Raw genomic sequence first — 20,245 nt, forward strand, 5'->3', positions numbered from 1 at the left:
TGCTGTGGTGTCGCGGGCCTCGCGCCCGGCCCGGCCCGGCTTGGCTCAGTTCGGCTCGGCTCGGCTCGGCCCGGCCCGGCCCGGTTCGGGGAGCGCTTGGGCCGGGGCACGGCCGGGGCTCGGGCGGGGACCTTGGGGAGCGTCTGCGGGCGGGCGAGGAGGGTGCCCTTGCCAGCCGGGCTGGGGGTGATTCCCCTTCCTCAGATGTCCTCTAATGTCAGTCCCTGGGCTGACTGGCTGCTCCCCGAGAGAGAAAGCGACGGTCTCCGAGCTGGTTAATCGCGACATGCTGGGGAAAAGCATCAAGAGCAGCCTAATCATCGTTCCCCCCTGCTGTGTGTGTGCCTCTTGTGGCTGCAAGCCAGCAAGAAACCCTCGGTCCGTGCTTTGTCGGGGAACCTTTCCTGATATCGGTCTTTTGTCGTTTAAATGGCAGGAGGCCGGAGCGAGGGAGAGAACAGTGTGGGGAGATTCGTCATCGAACGTGGGCTTCGTGAATAGCCTGGTGGGTTGTACTGCAGATCTGCAACATGGAAAAGCAACTGCTCGAATCCTCAGAGGAGCGAACGTTTCAGTACCAAGATTCTCTGCCTTCCCTGCCAGTACCTCCTCTTGATGAATCTTTGAGTAAATATCTCGATGCAGGTAATTACTTAATGTTGTAATGGTAGCGTGTCATGTGCTGTTGTAAGCAGGCTAATCTGAAGATGTTTGCTAAGTGATTGTAGACACGGCTTGTACTGTAATTGGGGCGTGGGATACAGACAGACTTAGTGTGCCAAAGGATCTCTTTCAGGCTCAAAACTGGAAATGCAGTGCCCAGAGAAACTTGAGTAAAAATTTCTTATTTATCCCTAATTACCTTTCTTCAAGGGAATTTGGCACTTGATTAATTTTTGGTTTGAGGGTGGATTTTTTTTCACTTTTTTTTTTCTCAAAAAAAAAAAAAAAGCTGGTCTGGTGAAAGATACTTCACTTAAAAATTTTGGTTTGCATAACTGCTTGTTTATAACTGTATTTGCTCAGGATCTTTTTAAAAGAACAGTTATTTAAAACTTTGCATACTTAATATTGGTGAGAAAGAACACTTATTAACTATACAGTCATAGGCAAAAGCAGTGGTGAGCATTTTCACATAATTTAGCTTGGATACTTTTTGCCTTGACATGTTGACTAACCTAAAGAACATCACAGAGATGTTTTGAAAACAACATCCATGCACATGTATCTACTTTTGTTTATAAAGAAGAAATGACTGGTTAATTCTTTATTATGTATTGAGAATGGCAAAAATGCATTATGAAGTACCTTGAGATTATTTTTCTCTATTTCTTCAATAATTTTCAGAACTCTGAGACATGGAGTTTTTTCTGGAACATCTACTTTGTATCTTACCATCTTGCAGGTATTACACAATTGATAACAAAGTAAGACTTGGAGTTCTCTCCTTAGCAGAAGCATACTACACCATATTTTCTCTTTCCCAAAATAAAATTCCTGAAGCTTACTCTTGAGTTCCTATTTATTTCTGAGTACTGGAAATGGCCTGTTTTGGTGTTTTTACATAATTGTTTTTTAATGCAGAATATTGAAATGGTAGGTTTTGAGCAAAAGTGTTGTGTGTGTATGTGTGTCTAAAATAATGCACTGTCTTTTTGCTGTAATGCAGATTAACTAAGGTTGTGCTGCAAGAGTAAAACCCGCAATAACAAAATTGCTGTTTAGTTTTTTAAACCCATCTGTCTCTCCAGGTTAATAAATAACTCTCTCATGGAGTGAGAAGAGCTGACAGTGAATTTGTTTGCCCTTATTTTCTGATTCTGATCTGTTTTCATAAATACCCTTATCACATGTCCCTTTATTTTTCATGCTAAAGTTAGTAGCTGCTTACTGTTCCATGCACAAAATCATTCTATAAATTTAATCACTGTTGCTCTTCTTTAGTCTCACTGGTGGTGCAGAAAAGTTAGCCCAGCATTTGCCAGTCTTCCCTTGTACAAATATATTGAAGTCAAAGGGTGCAGGGCACAGTTCTAGACATAGCTCTGTGAATTTCATTGCTTAAGCTTGTCATTTTAGTCTATAAATGTGAGTGGAGGAAAGGAGATGCTTCCGTAGAACAATTCAGAACCTCCAAATGATTCTTCATAGAGGCTTTAAATTAGTCCTGGGAAACTTTCTTTCCTTGGTTGGAGGAGGACTCTGGGCCATTGTCATTAGTCAGGGCTCCTGCTGGTAGAGCACTTCCCTGTTTAGAGCCAGCTAACTAGAAAAGCTGGACAAAGTATGCATCAGAAAAGCTGGACAAAGTACGTGTCAGAATATGCCTTATTTAAGGCTTTACAGTGGCTGCCTCTTAAGGAGTAACCCTGTTTTGAAAGTAAGCCTTGAGCAGAGAAGGTGACCATTGCCATGTTACTGAGCGTTCCAGCCCAGAGGATGAGATTCAGAAAAATAGACTCAACATGAAAGTATGAAAGCTCAAACTTCCAGCTTCCCAGAAGATTCCTTAACTGTGCAACTGAAGATGTCTTTCATGGGATGCTTCTTGTTCGTGGGCAGAACTGATGCCCCAATCAGAAAGAAAGACCAGATCTGTGGGCTGAAGAAATGCAAGAGAAGTTTCACTGAACTTTGGTGAGAAGGAGGCCGAATTCTGCTCCTTAACAGTGCTGCTTCTACATCTGATTGAATAGTTTTTAAATGGAAAGAAACTCCATGAGTCATGTAGATTGGGAAGAGTTCCTCTGGACCAAATTTCTGCTCAAAGCTGGTCCAACTACATGTTGCCCAGGCCCTGCTTAGCCAGGTTTTGTTTACTTACAAGGGTGGAGACTGTGTTTCATTGTAACCTGTTCCGGTGTTTGAGCACCCTCATGATTGTGGGAGAGGAAAGAAAAACAACAAACAAAAAAAAATCAGTCATGACCAAAAAACCCCCAAAACTTCACATTTTCCATGTGAGAAATTTTCTGCATTCCACCTTTATTCCATTCTCTCTTATCCTAATTCTTTCCATCTCTGAAAGGAACTTTGCTTTATCCTCACCAGGACTTTCTATTCAGTTGAAGAGGGCAGCCAGGTCTTCCCTTTGCATTCTCTTCATAAGCTCAACAAACAGTTCTCAGCCTCTTCTCATGGTGCATTCTAGTCCCCTTGCAATCTTAATCACCCCCTTAAGGTTCAACTAAATTAATGGCAAATCTTTTTCAGCCTAAATAATTCCATGAATTGAGACCAGAACCAAATAATTTTGCTTGGTTTTCATTTTTTATTGAATATTGCTCTGCAATGACTTTATAACCTGAATAACAGAGGGTAATCATCCTCTCTTTCAATAGTATGTGATAATAAGGTCATTTCCTGGGAAGCCTGAGTGTAGGACTACCTTCAGTCAGGGGAGGCTTTCAGCTTCAGGGTGAAAACTGTAATCTGCGAAAGGGTAAAGGTGAATGGCTCTATTGCTGTTATTTCTTTTTTCATTTGTGTTCACAACTGATGGTGTGCAATTCAAGCTGCATCTAGATGTATAGGCACTATGTGAATGTCCATAGCTGATCATCTGTGGTGGAGGTGTAAGGGGAATGCTGGTACCTTTCCAGTTGTGATGGTGTTGTATTGGAATTTTTGGAGGTTCCAATGCAATTTAAACACAAGCATTGTATGGTAATACTTGATAGTAGATGTTCTGTCTTGCTGCCTAAGGTTGTCAGAATGTGCTTAAAACCACATTTGTAGGTAATATTTGGCCCTCACTCTCCATGATTGTCCTGTACAATAGAAAACATATCACTAGGACTTGCATTATTGTTGTGGAATACCATAAGGAGACCAGGATGTATCTGAAAATTGATCCATATCTTTCACTTTGGGACAGGTAGAGCAAAATACTGAAATGCCTTATAAAATTAGGATTAAAATGGAATTATTTTGAAGAGGAGTGAGGATGACTTATACTTGATGGAAGAGGACCAGCACTGAAGAGATTGTACATGAAAAACTATGTGGGATCTGTTGAGATGTGCCCATGAGCGCTGAGGGAGCTGGTCTTTGTCTTTGAAAGGCCACTTTTGATAGTCTTTGAAAGATCATGATTACTGGTGAAGGTTTCTGAGGAAAGAAAGAAAGCAGATGTTACTGTTGTCCTCAGGGAGGACAAGACTGATTAATCTTACTTTAATTCCTGGGAATCCCTGGCAAATAATCATGAAAACCATTTCTGTGCTTATGAAGTACAAGAAGGTGATTGGAAATGGGCAGCATGGGTTTCTGAAGAGGAAATTTTGCTTGACCAACATGGTAGCTTTTTATGATGATTTTTTTATGGTGACTGTCTCGCTGGATAAAGGAAAAAGAGTGGATATTGTTTATACTGACTTTAGTAAGTCTTTTGGCATATCAAAAGATTTTTTAAAAAATCTTCATAGAGGAACTGGTAAAGTATGGACTAGGTACAGGACAGACAGATGGGCTGGAAACTGTATCATCTGCTGGGCTCAAAGGTCTGTGGTCAGCAACACATATGCCAGCTGTAGGCCAGTCTCTGATGGTGTACACCAGGGGTCCAGTAATTCTTAATACAGTCATTGGTGGTGATGGGACACACTGTACTGAGTTTGAGAGCTTCCAAAGCTGGAAGAAGTAGCTAATACACCAGATGGTTGTTCTGCCATCAGAGTGAGCTTGATTGGCTGGAGGAACAGACTAACAGGAGCCTCATGAAGCTCAACAAACACAGGGAAATGCCAAGTCATGCATCCAGGAGAGAATAACTTGCCACAGCAGCACAAGCTGGGACATAGTGCCTGAATGCAGAAGAGCCCCTGCGGTCTGGTGAGCATGAAAAGTTGAGCATGAACTAGCATGTGGCCTGGCAGCAAGGCATGTCAGGGATCTCTGGGGCTCTCTATGTAGGAGGAACATGGCCAGCAGGTACAGAGAAGTGATCCTTTCCCTTGGTTCAGTGCTGGGGAGGACACATCTGCAGTTCTGTGTCTGTTTCTGGGCTGTCCGTACAAGCAAGATAGGAACATACTGAAGTGAGCCCAGAGAGGGGCTGTGACAGGGATTAAAGGCTTGGATTATCTGACATATGGGAAGAGACAGAGAAAGCTAGGATTGTTCAGATCTTTGCAATATGTGTGATTACCTGTTGTGGAGGAGTAAATAAGATGGAGCCAGACATCATAGTAGTATCCAGTGACAGAATAAGTGGTGATGGGCACAAACTGAAATACAAGAAATTCCTTTTAAACATAAGAAATTCCTTTTAAACATAAGACCACTTATTGCAGCAGTGGTCAGACAATGAACAGGCAATTGTAGAGTGTTTGTCCTTGGAGATACTTAAAACCCCACACAGTCCTAAGCAACTTGCTGCAACTGACCCTACAGAGATGCAGAGTTGGACAGGATGATCTCTAGGTTTATGAAGAAGAGAAAACCAGTGGTTGCAGGCAAGTAGGTGTGATTGCAGCAAGATGGAGTTGCGATTTAATGCTTAGATTAAGTGTTTGGGACCTTGCCCTGCTGAAACTCGCCTGTTGCTTGCAAAAGATAGATGAGAGATGATGCAGATACTTGTTTAAATTTTCATAATTGTGTATCTTTCTTTGTTTCTTAGCAGCTATAAGTCAATTACAAGCTTACCAGTAGCAAGGCAAACAAGAAATTAACTAATGATAGTGTCCAGCAGCCTCAAATATTACTTGGGCCTCAATGTGTAGGCATTGAATCACCAGAAACACACCTCCCACACAACCCTCCATTCTGTTTCCCACTGACTTCACAATATAAGTATAACTAAAACAGAAAATACATTATGCACCAGGTGAGTATAGGAAAAAGATGAGATGTGCCTGTATGAAAAATGACATCAGCACTGCCCATTACTGACCAGAGATTTCATGGTAAAAAGTCTTTTAAGGAGTGTTTAGATTAAAATAATGACTAGTTTTGCAGATGTTTATGGAGGACTTCAGCCTATAATGCACATGATCTGAGAGGAATCCAAAAGGATTTAAAAACAGAAAAACTGTCTACCAGTAACTGCATTTGCTGTCAATCAAAGGTGGATATAACACAGGGACAGTGAATGAGAATTGATATGCACGTGGCTTGTAGACCATGAAAGGACTTGAAAATACAGACAAGTAGCTTGTAGTTGGTGCAGTACGGTGGCAGACATGTGTGCTCAATGTGTTAATTTACAAAGTTCCTGTAAATGTGATTCCTTGGAAGAACTCCATAGTATTTACAGATGTAAATATATTTGATTTAGTTATCTGTTAGGTATTTTAGGTTTTCAGCAATTACTTCAGTCTGCTATCATCTGTATTTATTTAAAAGTATGTATTTATGTTTTATTAGATCATACTGATGTATTTACAGACTTTTGAGAGATGTTTAAAAGGTTTTCCCTTCAAATACTTGTTTTAGAAAAATTAATTCTCATTCACTCCCCTGCCTGTGAATATCTGAATCTTGGAATAAATCTTGTATTCAGTTGTCTTTAAAATAAAAACATATTTTTTTTACAGTGAAGCCATTCCTTAATCAAGAAGAATATCAAAGAACTGAGGATATAGTTAAAAAATTTGAAAATGGCATTGGAAAAGAGTTGCATCAGAAATTACTGGAGAGAGCTAAAATGAGAAGGAATTGGGTGCGTATTTACATATGTGAGAAATCATAATTCAGTGTAAGAAATCTTAATTCAGCTTGTGGAAAGTTGGTTATTCAGGATGTAACTCAAAGAATCATTTCGCTTTTTAAAATCTTCAGATCTTCCTTACATCTTGCACTTGACCAGTGGATATGACCTCATTCATATTCACTTACATATGTGTCGTCTTTTTTTTTCAAAGCTGAGGGGTTAAGAGAGCTCACTAACTGAAATTTAAAATTATTTACCAGATTTTGGATGCTTTATCTGTCAGTCTCTCCTTCTATGACATCTGTCCCTTCTCTCTCCACCATGGGAAAAAACAAAAACAACAACAACAACAAACCAAACAAAAAAACCCACCCAAAAAACCCCAAACAAAAAAATAAAAAATAAACAAAAAAGAAGAAAAAACACCACAAAAAAACCCCACCAAAAAAAACCCAAAACCACAAAAACCCAACAAAACCAACCCTGGAATTCAGAGTTGGTTTGTTTCTTTTTTTTCCCAGAAGGAAACTATGTGGTAGCATTTTAAAGTTGTCTTTTAACAGAGAAAGAGATAGAAGGAAGGTCATTAGTTATTAATTCAAGTGGAATTCACGAGGGCTTTTTAAATCCTAACAGGACACACTCCAGAGTGAGGATTTTCAGATGGTGGCAGAAAATGTGCATTATGAACTGTCTCTCTCAGATCCCTTCTCAACACAAGTCTAGTTTCCTTCTATTCTTCATGGAGTAGTCTGGGATGTTCACAGCAGCCACAACTGAAGTCTGCAAGAGTCTAAGATTATGAATATCAGGGAAGAAATACCATAATTTACAGTTTAATATTCTTAAGCAGCATTGAATTTTATTTCAAGCTGGAAAGCAGAAGAGCTAAATGTGTCTTTATCTTAGTTAGTTTTGAACCACTGTCCTGCCTTGTGTTCTATAGGACCCACTATTCATAGTATAAAATAAAAAAGTAAAAAGCAGACAGTTGAACAGTCATGCAATTATTAAAGAATTAATGAATAGCAATAAGTTCTGATGTTAAACATTTTTCATTTCAGCTGGAGGACTGGTGGCTGAATGTGGCTTATCTTGATCTTCGCATCTCCACACAAATCCTCTGCAATATGGGAGGCCCTGGTCCCTATATTGAGCACTACTGGCCGCCCAAGGAGGGCACTCAGATAGACAGAGCCTGTATAAATATATGGCACACCCTGAAATACTGGGATCTGCTACGAGCGTAAGACTTCAAGAAAAAATGACTGATCCTAAATATTGATGTATCCCTCTGCATCCCTTAATTTCATGTGTGTATTCATGTCCATTGGCATGCTTTCTTTGCTGTAACAGCCAGGTTTGTCTTACCTTGATTTAATTCCATCATCTTAATTTCTCTTGCTTAATGTTGCTGTGTTTGTTACTACAGAGAGAAGGTTGCCATAGAGAGATCTGGAAATACTGTTCTGGACATGAACCAATTTCGAATGCTCTTCTGCACTTGCAAAATTCCTGGGCTTACCAGAGACTCTCTCAGCAATTATTTTAAAACTGGTAAACAAATGAAAATTGGGGATTAATGCAAGCAAATTTTTTTTATTAATATGCTAAAGGAGTGGTCAGTTTAACCATAAAAATTCTTGCTTTCTTGAGCACTAAATCAGCTACTGATTGTAGAGTATTTGTATTATGAAGCAAATAAGGTGTCTCATCTACAAATGCCCTTTTTGGTCCAATATTTAGTCCTTATCAAATTGGAGTAAAAGAGAGCTCTGCTTCAAATTTTTGTATAACCAGCCTGATGCCTGTAATAAACATGCCAGCATTAAGAATTGATGAAAGACAAATTCTTTGTTATAAGTATGTGTGGATTCAGCAAGGAACACTTGTTTCAGCAGAGGGAGTTCCTGCCTACAAGAGACACAAATAAATTAAATTTGCTGCTAGATAATGACAATTACTTGAAGCAGTTTCTAACAGTGACAGTTATGTGTGACTCCTGTTGGTTTTTAAAATGTCTCCGAGTTTGCAGAATTGAATAAAAAGTAGTCTGTAGGACTTGCTTCGTTTTTTCTGTATCTGTCACTTTATCCCCAAGGTTGGATTTTCATTTATTCCTGTTTTTCATTTCAGAGGCTGAAGGTGAATGTCCATCTCACTTGATAGTCCTGTGTCGAGGTCGAGTATTTGCATTTGATGCTATGCATGAAGGCAGCATGCTGACTCCTCCAGAGATTTTCAGGTTTTCAAAATGCTTATTTTAAATGAACTGTCTTATTTAAGCTATATACAAAAGAGGATTTTTTTTCTATTCCCTTGACCTCAAAAATTTAGGTGTAAGAGAGACTACAGCTTCCCCTCTAGCTGAAAGGTTCAGATTTAAGCAGATCCTTCAATGGATGGCAATTTCTTTCCATGTACTATTGTAATACATCTGTAGAGCATCATACAAAAGGGCTGAAAAAAGATACTTCAGTAGGAAATACCACTTTTTATGGTTTCTTTACATGGAATTAGTAGGATTACAGCTATCATCATTCCTTCCAGGTACAATCCACATTGCAACAAAGTTGAAGCACTGTCATATGTTGAACTCTCCTATTAGATGCAGACATAGTTTCAGCATAAGTCTCTTGTGACTGATTTGGTATCTATATGCATCTCCTTACTAAAAAAGGGTTGTTAATTTTGCCAGGGAATAACTTCATGCAGTTGTCAAAGTGTTGCTTATAGTGCACAACAGAAGGCTTATAATTAAAATTGCCAAAAAAGTGGATGGCCAAATTCCTCAGGCAAGACAAACCTAATTAGAGAAACTAAAAATCACTTTTTAAAAATAGTCTGGTAGATTAATACCTAATATTTTAACATATGCATTTCTAATTTTTATAGTTGTAGCTGGTAAGTCAAGCCAGTAACAAAGAAATGAGCACTTGGAATACAGACAAAATCCTCTGAATCTATTGTCTATAGGAAGGGCAGGTTGGGTTTGGTTTCGGGGGTTCTTTCTGTTTGGCTTTATTTTTGTAAGGTGTCTTATATTTTTGATACTATGTAACTAGTGATCAGTGGTGATATTTAATAGGCAAGAGTGCTAGAAAAAAGAACAAGTCAGATTAAGTGCCTGTAATTTATGGAGTTTCTTTAACATGGAGAACAGCATATGGAAAACTGAATTTTCAAACTAAGATTTACCCCTCTCATGTTCTTCTGAAGGAGGAGGTAGGAAGAGAATTGCTCTTGTATAGTTCAGAATCTACATTCAGGATGTACTGCAGCAAGTGCTCTTCTTGAAGGTTTATCTTGAGAGGAAGGTTAGCTGCTGTAGAAGCTGTAAAGCTGCAGTATGGCAGATGTCTGTTGCTCTGGAAAGTCTCAGCCTGCACTGTTGAAGTCTTAAATCTGGTTTTAAATTAAGCATGTAATAATGCTTTAGCATTATTATTGTCTCTGTGTGTTTGTACTGGGCTTGTAGGTGCTGAGTGACTGAAACCTGAGCAGGTCTTCAATTGTCCTTACAATCTAGGGGAGCTGATTCATGCTTCCTGAAAAGTCACACTGGCTTGTGAATGTTGAACCAAAATTCCACCTTTGCAAAAAAGAGACAGAGACACAAGGTGACTTTTACCTTCTCTCCAGCTGTTGTTCACTTCAGTTTTTGAAATCTTCTTAAAGGCAACTTAGGTATATACAGGAGAGATGCTACAGTGAACCAGATGGGCCAGGACTGGCAGCCCTGACAAGCAATGAAAGGACCAAATGGGCAGAGGTAGGAATACTTAGCAGCTGCTTCCTGGGAAAAGCATTGTGATCACTGGAAAAACATTATTTCGCTTAGCTTTGTCTTTTTATGCCTTCTAGCTACGGGAATACTTGATTCATCTTGATCCAAAGAACTTAACTCTTCTGGAAAAAATTCAGAGAAGTTTGTTTGTGGTTGGCCTTGATGATTATAGTCCTCATGCAACTCCTGAGGACTACACTGAGGTAGCTAAGAATTTTTGATTCATATCTGATAATCTTTACATTAAAAATTCTCCTGTATATATACAGAAGTAGCACCTCTTTGTCTTTCAGAACAGTAAAAATGAAGCAGATAAATATGAAAAAAATTCCATGCTTTTTTGATCTATAGGAAAACTTAAATAGTTTTAATTGTTAGGCCATTGGAAGTGAGAATTGCTGAAATCTACCTTCATAACATTTTAGCCTTCTATCCTTCAGGGTCATTAACTTTTTATCAACCTTCTAATTAATAACTTGGCCCTATAATTGTGTTTCATCTTGAACTGGATGAAAATGTCATCTGTCAGGGAGGTCTTGCCATTTTAATGTAGACTAGGTTTAGCTTACAAAGACTGGCAGTGTTCTTGGTGTTTTTTAGCCTTCACAGTATGTTTCTTCTACTTTAGCTTACAAGGCTGGGGCTAGCAGGTGATCCGACTGTGCGCTGGGGAGATAAATCCTACAACTGCATATTCTTTTCCAATGGAACCTGTAGTGCATTCTGTGATGTAAGTTAAATTTCTTTCCATCTTCTGAGTATCTATTTACTGAATTTTCCCCTTCAGAGTATTATTGTAGGTGTTAATGTGTTACTCTTCAGTATAGCCTTGTTTACCCTGCACCTGGTCTGGTAAATTTCCAAAAGCAGTCTGCTTTCTCATGTTCTTTGCTTTTTCATGGTGTTTACTGTTACACCATACTTCAATTAACAGGAGGATCTGAAGTCATAATCTTGTTTCTGAAAGTATTTAATGACAAGTTCCAAAGGAAAAAAATACAAGACACAAGAAGGCTTTAAATTAACTCTTTGTTTGATGTATCCATTTGAACAGCTGTGTTTTTTAAACTATGTTATTTTAAACTCATTGCAAGGCCAGAAGGGCTTCTGTTTTTCCTTAAATCTGCCTTTTCATGGCAGTAGTACATTGTACCTCCCTGTTCAGCTGCAGAGCAGTTAAAATGGTGGGTGGACTTAAAATACTTCTGTATTTATTGCAGAACAATAAAACAAGACCAACACTGCACAGTAAAGCTGTTGGTCAGCAGCAAAAAGAACAGGATAGGGAAAAAGCAGAAGAGTTTGATCTTCTTTTTGTTATGCAAAGAAATGTAATATCTTCTCTTATCTGATTCTAGCATTCTCCTTTTGATGCCATGGCTTTAATTACCATGTTATCTTATGCTGATAAGAAGATTGTTGAAAATGAGGGAAAATGGAAGGTATCTATCTTTTATAAACTTTCAAGCTTATCAGTTAACGTGTCTTTTCTAATGGATAACATTTTCTGGTTTTGCATCTTTCTGTCTTCATCTTCCCAGGGATCAGATAATGTGAGAGATATTCCAAGGCCAGAGGAACTTGTATTCACAGTGGATTCAAAAATTATGAATGAAATCGGACATACTAAAGAATTGTATTACAAGAAGGTGAAATTCTCTTCTGGTTCTCTCAGTTGTTACTGATACTATTTTTTTTCATTCTGTTTACATGTTTTTAATTGGTCTTTTTTCATGCTGGAGAACAGTAATGAATATGTTCCTGATTAACTGATGAATTTAACACCATGGTTAAATTTGTTACATCGTAATTTATGTTGGGTGTGTTTTATTTGCAGTGGACCAAGTTGTGGTATTTCTTGACTTCTGTTGTTTTTCCTCCTTTGGTATGACAGGTATCTGACTTGCAGCTGGTGTCCTATGCCTTCACATCCTTTGGCAAAGCATTGATTAGAAAGAGGAAACTTCATCCTGATACATTTGTGCAGCTTGCCCTTCAGCTTGCTTATTACAAATGCCATGGACGGTAAGAAAATACCAGCCAAGAATAAAAAACTAGTTTCTTGAGAAGGGGTGTGCAGTGACTTTGCAATGCCAGTATGTAATTTGCCATGGGGATGTAAGAATGAGTAACTTAGGGAGTTTTATAGTAACAGTTGCATAGAGCCATACTTGTTTCAGAAATCTTGTGTACTTGTGCCCATAGGGATAGTACATAAGCATATTATGGAGTGGGTGGTAGAACACAGTCTGTGAGAACTTGAACTTGGGCTGTACAAAGGAAACACTTGGGCCAACATGAAATGCACAGTGGCTCAGGATTCTCTAATAGTTGCTAAATAGTTGCTCAAATGTAGAAGAGAGTTTTGTCTGTAGCATGTGACAGCCACCAGTAAAATATTTCATCTTCTAAGCCTGTAAAAGGCCTCACAAACTTCAGTGTCTCACTTTCTTCAGCAATATTGGGTGTGAAGGTTTGGGTAGAATAATAGAGATGAAGATAGTAGTGACTCTTCAAGTGCTGCCACTGCATTTTTGGATGTGACATTTAATTTTGTATTATTGATTAAAAGGTGTCATTCTTCTTGCTATTGGTGTTATTCCCAAATTTCTGTTTGATAACTAGCACTCATTATGGCTTATGTAAGTCATTACTGACCAGCAGAGTATTGCTTGCTTCAGAAGGAGGAGGGTTTCATCATAGGAGTGTGATGTTTTGTCACTGGTGAGATGTAGCTTATCATGACAAAGGTTGGTTTGCTGAACATCAGGACATTAATTATCTGACTAACATAGCCTTGGTCTGTTGTAAACATGCAAGTATATTTCATGTAGGTTGTATATTAAGTGGTAGAACTGTAGTAGAGCTGGAGTTGCTCCATGTAAAAGCTGTATGGCTGTCAGTATGCAGCAAGAGAAGGTTTTGACCTTTCCCTCTAAATGTTTTGGAACACACTGCTTATTTCAAATGTGTCTCTTAATTTATGAGGGTTTAGATGGTGTAGGTGGAAGTACACGGTGAAACTGAAGCTTGTGTAATGTCAGCTGTTTTGGCTAGAGGCTAGTAGATCTGTAGTCTGCAGAAAATATCCATGGCAATGCAGTCTTTTCAAGGTACGAGTAAAGTACTGGTGCTTTATTCAGTCATCTGTCCCATAAAAGCACATAGAGTTGCTTTGTGGCTTTTTCAGAAACATAACTTAAAGAAAATTACTGGGTTTCTGGTGCTTGTTACCAAGATTGATGTGCAAGATCTTTTGCAGGATTTCTTTAGCCCTTGAGACAGCAAATAATTTTGTTAAGTTAATGAGACACTCTTCCCTAACTTTTGTTCTTAGTCCGGGCTGCTGTTACGAAACCGCCATGACCAGGCGATTCTATCACGGCCGCACAGAGACCATAAGATCTTGTACTGTGGAAGCAGTGGAATGGTGCAAGTCCATGCTGGATCCTTCTGAGAGTGTAAATACTGAAATCCTACTTTAATTACTCTGTATTTAGAAGGCCTGTCATCTGAACCACCTCAAGCTCATTTTTGTGTTGTCTCATTGATGGGAGCTGGGGCCTTTCCCGGGAGATAAATTTTAAATGTTAGGTTGCTTGAACTCTGATTCTGGTCATTGTGACTGAGATGTGCTGTCATGTGTGGGCTTGCTTGGTTTTATGTCCTATTTACCTTTTGGTTTCAAGAATGTAACTGTCTCAAATTACATTCACACTGATTAATTTCACACCCCAAAAAGTTCCTGGGTTCGAGCCAAAGTATTGTGCTATGCAGTTCTTCTGTTGTTTTAATTTTCAAGTGAAATTAGGAAATGTTTATCTAATAGTTGCATCTGAGAGCAAGATTGAAGGGTGTTTCTGTCCTAGTGGTAACAGGGGTGTGTTCCAGAGTTTGTCTCTGAGTAGCTGAGCCAGAGACCTTTTCTTTTCCCAGCAGCTACCCTCTGGTGCTTGGCTGGCAGAGCAGGTCATGCCTTGCTTGCCAAGCAAGAGCTGTACTAAAGCTCTTTCTGTTGCCCTCACTGTACATTTCTCAGAGCCTGAGAAATTAAGCAAGGAGAATGTTTTTGACAAAGGACAACACATCTTTAGAAAAATCAAAGATTCTTTATTATTAATGCATCTAAAAAACATAGAGGAAGACAGCTGTCAGAAAGCATGTGTGATTAATAATTTTGGCCTTAAAGATCACATTTTCCTAGTCTTCAATGGCTTCTTTTCTCATGTACAGCAGTTTTAAAACTCACTTTTCTGGCCATCTTCCAAATCTGCTTTCCTATTCCAAATATGGATTTCTATTATTTCCCTGCTCCTCAGTTACCTTCTAACCAATTACCAGGCTTCTGTGGGTACTACTACTTCTAGTGTGTAACTTTCTGTGTGCACTAACTGTAGCCTTTTTTTTCTTTGTAGTAATAGCAACTCCAGATATTTCCCTATTGTTGTTTTGTTTGGTTTTTTTATACTTAATACTATTTTTTTTAAATACTTTTTTTAATACTAACTCCTGGAGCTTAAAAAGCCCTGTTCAATAGTATTGAAATGAATGTGCTTAAAAGTCTGTGTTTATGTAATTTTTATTACCTTAAAGTCAGATGCTTTGAAATAATCGTTTTGTCTTTAATTTTCTTTTGCCCCTTGTCAGCTTGATAGCTTGATTTTTATCTAACTTGAGTGGCTTCTGTCCTTGTTTCACATTCTCTGCTGCAGCCTCTTGTGTGATGAATAAAAGGATAAATAGTCCTTCTTAAGAAATCAAAGAGCTATCACAATCTAAGGTCTTGGAAGTCAAGATCTTGGACTGTTTCTAAAGGCCTCCTTTGCAAAAACCATGTTATTTGTGTTGTCTCTGACTTTAATATATGAGTTTTAATATAAACTTGGAAAAACCATAATCTTGGGCAGAATTGGCAATCAGCAGAGAAAATCTGGGAATGCACCTAGTAGGAGCTACTGTCCTTCTGAAAAAATGGAATTGTGGAAGGCTTTTGGGTTTGATCACTCTAGTTCACACTGCTGCCTTTCCATTGTTTCAGATTATTTGGGAAAGAGCATGAGGTTTAGAATATTGTTCAGTTCAAAAGTGATCTGAGTAAGAGAGCAGAGATACTGAAAACAAAGGAGCACATTTTCCTGAAAAGGGAATTTGGGTTTGGGAGAAAGGCTTTGAGAGAGTTTCTTATGTACTTTTCAAGTTCATCCATTTTCTTCTATCTAAAATTGTTAGGAACTATGAAAGGGGAAAACCTGGTGGTCTGTGATTGCTGATGTGTTACTCATTTGGACTGATTTTTCTTTTTTTTTTCTTTTTTTTTTTTTTTTTTTTTTTTTAATTTGAATCCTGCCCTACTTTACAGAATTATCAACGGCTACAACTGATGCATAAGGCATTTGCAAAGCACAATAAACTGAGGAAAGAATGTGAAAATGGAAGAGGTACTCTGGGATCAAAATTTTTGGGTCTTTTTCATGTGGGTAAAAAGGGAATATGATTGTGTGCTACTACATTTTCTCTACGTCCTTATTTTCAACCTGAATAAAAACTACTGCTTAACATTTTATACTTTAATTTTGGAGAGAAGAACTAAAACCTGCTCCTTGCACCCATCCTTGTACCCCAAAAATACATTCACTTGGAATATTTCTTCAGTTTTTCTGCCCAGCTAATCAGGTACTTTGGAGTACCCTCCAGACAAATATGTGCTTGGCTGAAAAGTGGAAAAGGAGAGATTAGGGTGAGATTCTAACCCAGCTGTGTTAGTGCTGTACACTATTCTGGGAATGAGGAGGAGTAGCTGGGAAATGAACCTGATGAACTTCATACTCTCTCCAGCCTCCTTGATGTGTTATCACAATTCAGAGCAGTCGTGGCCCTGAAAGCCTTTCCACTGTGTTGGCATAATTGCCCATGGGCTGCTTCCACTGTGAGGAGCTCTTTCTCCTTGACTGCAGTGGGAATTTTCTTGGGTTTTGTTTTCCACAGGGACTGTGCTGCATCTCTGTTACTGAAGCCCTTTGCTTTTGAGCTCAGTGCTGCAAGTTGAAGTTGTTGAAGACCTCTTAGATCAAATGTGGGGAATGTTTTTGGGTGCTACAATATGATGGTGTTGTTTATCTGTCCTTCAGCTGCTATTTGAGCTCCCAGCTATCCAGACTAGAAGAAGCAGAAAGACTGGGAGTGCTGCTGTTAATGATTCAGTATTTGCATTTATTTGATAGGCTTTGATCGTCATCTTCTGGGTCTCCTGCTGATAGCACAGGAGCAAGGACTGCCAGTGCCAGATCTGTATGGGGATAAGGCCTTCACAGCCAGGTAATTCATATTCTTGTCCCACGGCAAGTTGTATCCCTTGATACCAAGGCCTTTGCTACACTGGCCTTGTGTGTGCTGATGTCTTGATCTCTGCAACAAAATAACTGTTTTGTAAAATGCACTTTGTTTTAAATGACTTTCAACAGTGCTGCTTTTGTTTTGTGTTGTTTCACAGTGGAGGAGGTGGGAATTTTGTCCTTTCAACTAGTCTGACTGGCTACACTAGGTTTAGTGGATCTGCAGTCCCTATGGTACAACATGGCTATGGCTTTTTTTATTCAATTAGAGATGACAGGTAAGGATATAATTTCATTTTTAATATGGCTCTGCATTTGTCACAGAGGAAAAGACAGCTAACAGCTAGAATGAGGAAACAGCTAGAATCAGGAAAATACTGAAGAAATACAGCTGAATGTGTCAGAAGAGATTGAGAAGTGAGGTACATGAGAATAGAGGCATTGGCATTCTGGGAAAGCCCATGTGGGAGGAAAAACGAGTGGTGGAGGGCAGGTAGTACCAAGATACTGACAATAAGCAGAAATAAAGAGTAGGTAAGGTGAAAGAAGGGAGCAGCAAAAGGACTTTAAAATAGGTTAACTTTAAAATAGACTTATTTTAGGATCATTTTGTAACATGTGAAGGTGTTTTTTGGCTGAGCTAGATCAGATAACAGGACAGGTGAGCATACTGCCCATCATTCTTGGCAGTGACACACATCTTGAGGGGCTAAAACGTTTGGCTTCACTTCTCCAAAATCGTACTATTTGAAAAGATCAAACTCTGGCTTAACTGGTCTTATGGACAAAAATTACTCCTTTTTTTATGAAATATAAAACTAATTTGGTTAGAATGTGTAGAGAGACATTGCTAGTTTAGGTGTAATTCAAATTACTTCTTCCTAAAGCTAGGCAGGGGTTGTGTGCCCATTCAGATCAGTTTGAGAATACGAGCCATTAATACTTTGATCTATGGCTCTCTTTAAATAAATAGAACTAGATCAAGATATAACTTTTATTAGATAAATAGAAAAGAAGTACCTAAAACCTTAAACTAATTGCAGAAAAAGAAGAAATATAATTCACAGCATTTTCAAATATAAGCAGAAAAGTTGTGTCACTGTGTATGTAGTAACAGGTATTTAAATCAAAGTATCTGATTTCACAATCTGTCAACATTATTGCTTACTGAAGGCACTAAGGATCTGAGTCCTCTCTTGGTTTTGAGACAGTATGTTTATGTGACAATTTTTACTTCAGATTTATGTCAATAACTCCACATTTCAGGAGCATTTGTGTAACTTTATCCTAGACCTTGACAATTTAAGCACAGTGACCTCACTGTTTTCTATATTGCTAGGATCATTACTACCTGCTCTTCTTGGAAATCCTGTCCAGAGACTGATGCAGAAGTGCTGTGCAGAACCCTGTTCCAGTGCTTCCATGATATGCTGCAGCTGACACTTACAGCTCAGCTGTAAGCTTGATAATGATGCAAGAGGCTTTGCAAGCTCACAAGTTGTATGTAGTACTTAAAAACAAAATGCTATTCAAGAGTACTGTTAAATTCAAGACGTTTAATGGTCTGTATGACATGTTTATTTTTGTGAGATTACCTGTGGTAACAGTACCCATTTAAGAATAATGTAGCCATTTGCAACAGCAATGCAAGCAGTAGTACCTTATCTGTTTAGAACTATGCAATATTAAAATATGCCACAACAATGCAAACATAGTTAGGGATGGGATGTTGTAGTGGAAAATTGATGGGAGACTTGTATTTATGACCTTAATAGTCACGTGAAGAATAGTTTGTAGTCTACTGATAGGGTTTATGCCAGTTGAGCACTTAACTGTGTACTTAAAAGTAACCACACTATAATCTTTTGTGATTATGCTTCCTGTTCAGAGTGGTTAATGAAACAGAATGCCTCCATCAGGTTATGTGGTATTTTATAAGTTACCTTTCATCTTTTGCTATCAGGATTATACCAAATAAATGTATCCATGAATGGGGATGTTCCCACTACATTTATAGTATGAGAGCACTACAGTTTGAAGTATTTTGGAAAAGAATCACTCAATAAAGACAGAAAGCAGCATGAGTTTCAGGTTTTTCAGTTTTCATTCTCTAGTGAACTGTGAATATCTACTGCTTTACACTAATAATGCACAATAAAAGTAAGCACTGAATACAGTTTGATATGGTTCTCAGGATTTTAATACTTGATTTCTCTGAGCAACTTTGTATTTTCCTGTTATAGAAATAAAATTTTCCAAAAATCAACCTTGTCTTAATTAATTTATGGCTGGACTGTTTAACATAGTGTAGCAACATTGTGAGAGAAAGATGATCTTGGTGACAGATGAATTTGGAACAGAGATTCTAAATTACCCATTGTTTTTTCTCTAGCTTTTAAAGTTTCAGAGAGATCAAATACTATTATTTATTTTACAGAAATAACTCCATTTTCAGCTAACATGGAACCAGTCTCTTTGCCCTCTGGCAGCTCCGTTGCACATATTTTGTCCACAGTAGTAAGAAAACTTCCCCTTTTGATTTCCTCCCTCAATGCCTGACACTTCTCTGCAGTCCAGGGTGTGTTACACTGTGTACATTTTTTGCCTCAAAAAAATGCAAAAAATGGTCTCCTCATTTCAGCCTTTGTTTTCCTTGCCTTTACTGACCTACCTGTACATCTTGTCTCAACTATATCTGACAACCATTCAGTGTTTAATAGTTTGAGATTTTCTGAAACTCACATAGAGAAAGAATCCATTGCTGTTCTGCAATATTTAAAATAGCCCAGCCTCTTTCTCAGAGATATATGGCCTTCTGAAATCCCATGGGCAGGGAAGCCTGTGTCTTTATGATGCTGTGATTTCTGTGAGATAGATTAGGATTTTGGATCAAGCTATGTATGATTATTTTTATTCTATATTTTAATAAGTTCTCTCTGATAGTTATAACTTTTGACCCCTCAATTGGGTTAGTAAACTTGGTTGCAATTTTGATAAAGACAGTTTGCTTTGAGCATTCATTCAAAACAGCCTGAAATCTGAAGAAGGGTGTAATTTTGCATTTATTTGCATTTATTTTTCATACACCTACTCCTGCCTTTCTGAGAATTTCTGGGAACATAGAAATCCTGGCAGAAATACAGAAAAAGGACAACTTTTTCAGAAAGTGAATCATTGGGAAAATGGCATTCAATCACCAGCATAACCAGAATTTCCTGTTCAGCTGACACAGTCTGAGGCTTGCCTAGAGAAACTGAAGGCAGAAGAGTATTCAGGGAGAACAAATTTAAATTCTGTGAGTTGTTAAAGCTGCTTGTTATGTGCTGTGGATGCATGAATCCATGAATGTGGTAATAATTTCCTTGTTGTGTAAAGCATGGCCCTCAAAGTGTCCAGTGTCTCGGCCCTCAAAGCCTCCCTGTTTTTGTGTCCTTCTCCAGGAGCACAGATGCTCTGTGCTGCAGAGCTCAT

At 38.5% G+C, this 20,245-nt stretch overlaps 1 protein-coding gene across 1 annotated transcript; it reads left to right on the forward strand.

Annotated features, from left to right (window-relative positions):
• Positions 1–510: 510 nt before the first annotated feature.
• On the forward strand, positions 511–19,040 carry CROT (carnitine O-octanoyltransferase). Its single transcript, XM_014269090.3, has 16 exons — positions 511–645; positions 6,540–6,664; positions 7,720–7,901; positions 8,088–8,212; positions 8,792–8,900; positions 10,334–10,427; positions 10,520–10,645; positions 11,071–11,172; positions 11,801–11,884; positions 11,984–12,091; positions 12,337–12,467; positions 13,780–13,903; positions 15,802–15,880; positions 16,664–16,757; positions 16,933–17,052; positions 18,114–19,040. The coding sequence occupies exons 1-16, from the start codon at positions 531–533 to the stop codon at positions 18,232–18,234; spliced, it is 1,839 nt and encodes a 612-aa protein (XP_014124565.2). The 5' UTR covers positions 511–530; the 3' UTR covers positions 18,235–19,040.
• The last annotated feature ends 1,205 nt before the right edge of the window (positions 19,041–20,245 follow it).

The sequence above is a fragment of the Zonotrichia albicollis genome, chromosome 1 (assembly GCF_047830755.1).
Source record: "Zonotrichia albicollis isolate bZonAlb1 chromosome 1, bZonAlb1.hap1, whole genome shotgun sequence".
Taxonomy (NCBI): domain Eukaryota; kingdom Metazoa; phylum Chordata; class Aves; order Passeriformes; family Passerellidae; genus Zonotrichia; species Zonotrichia albicollis.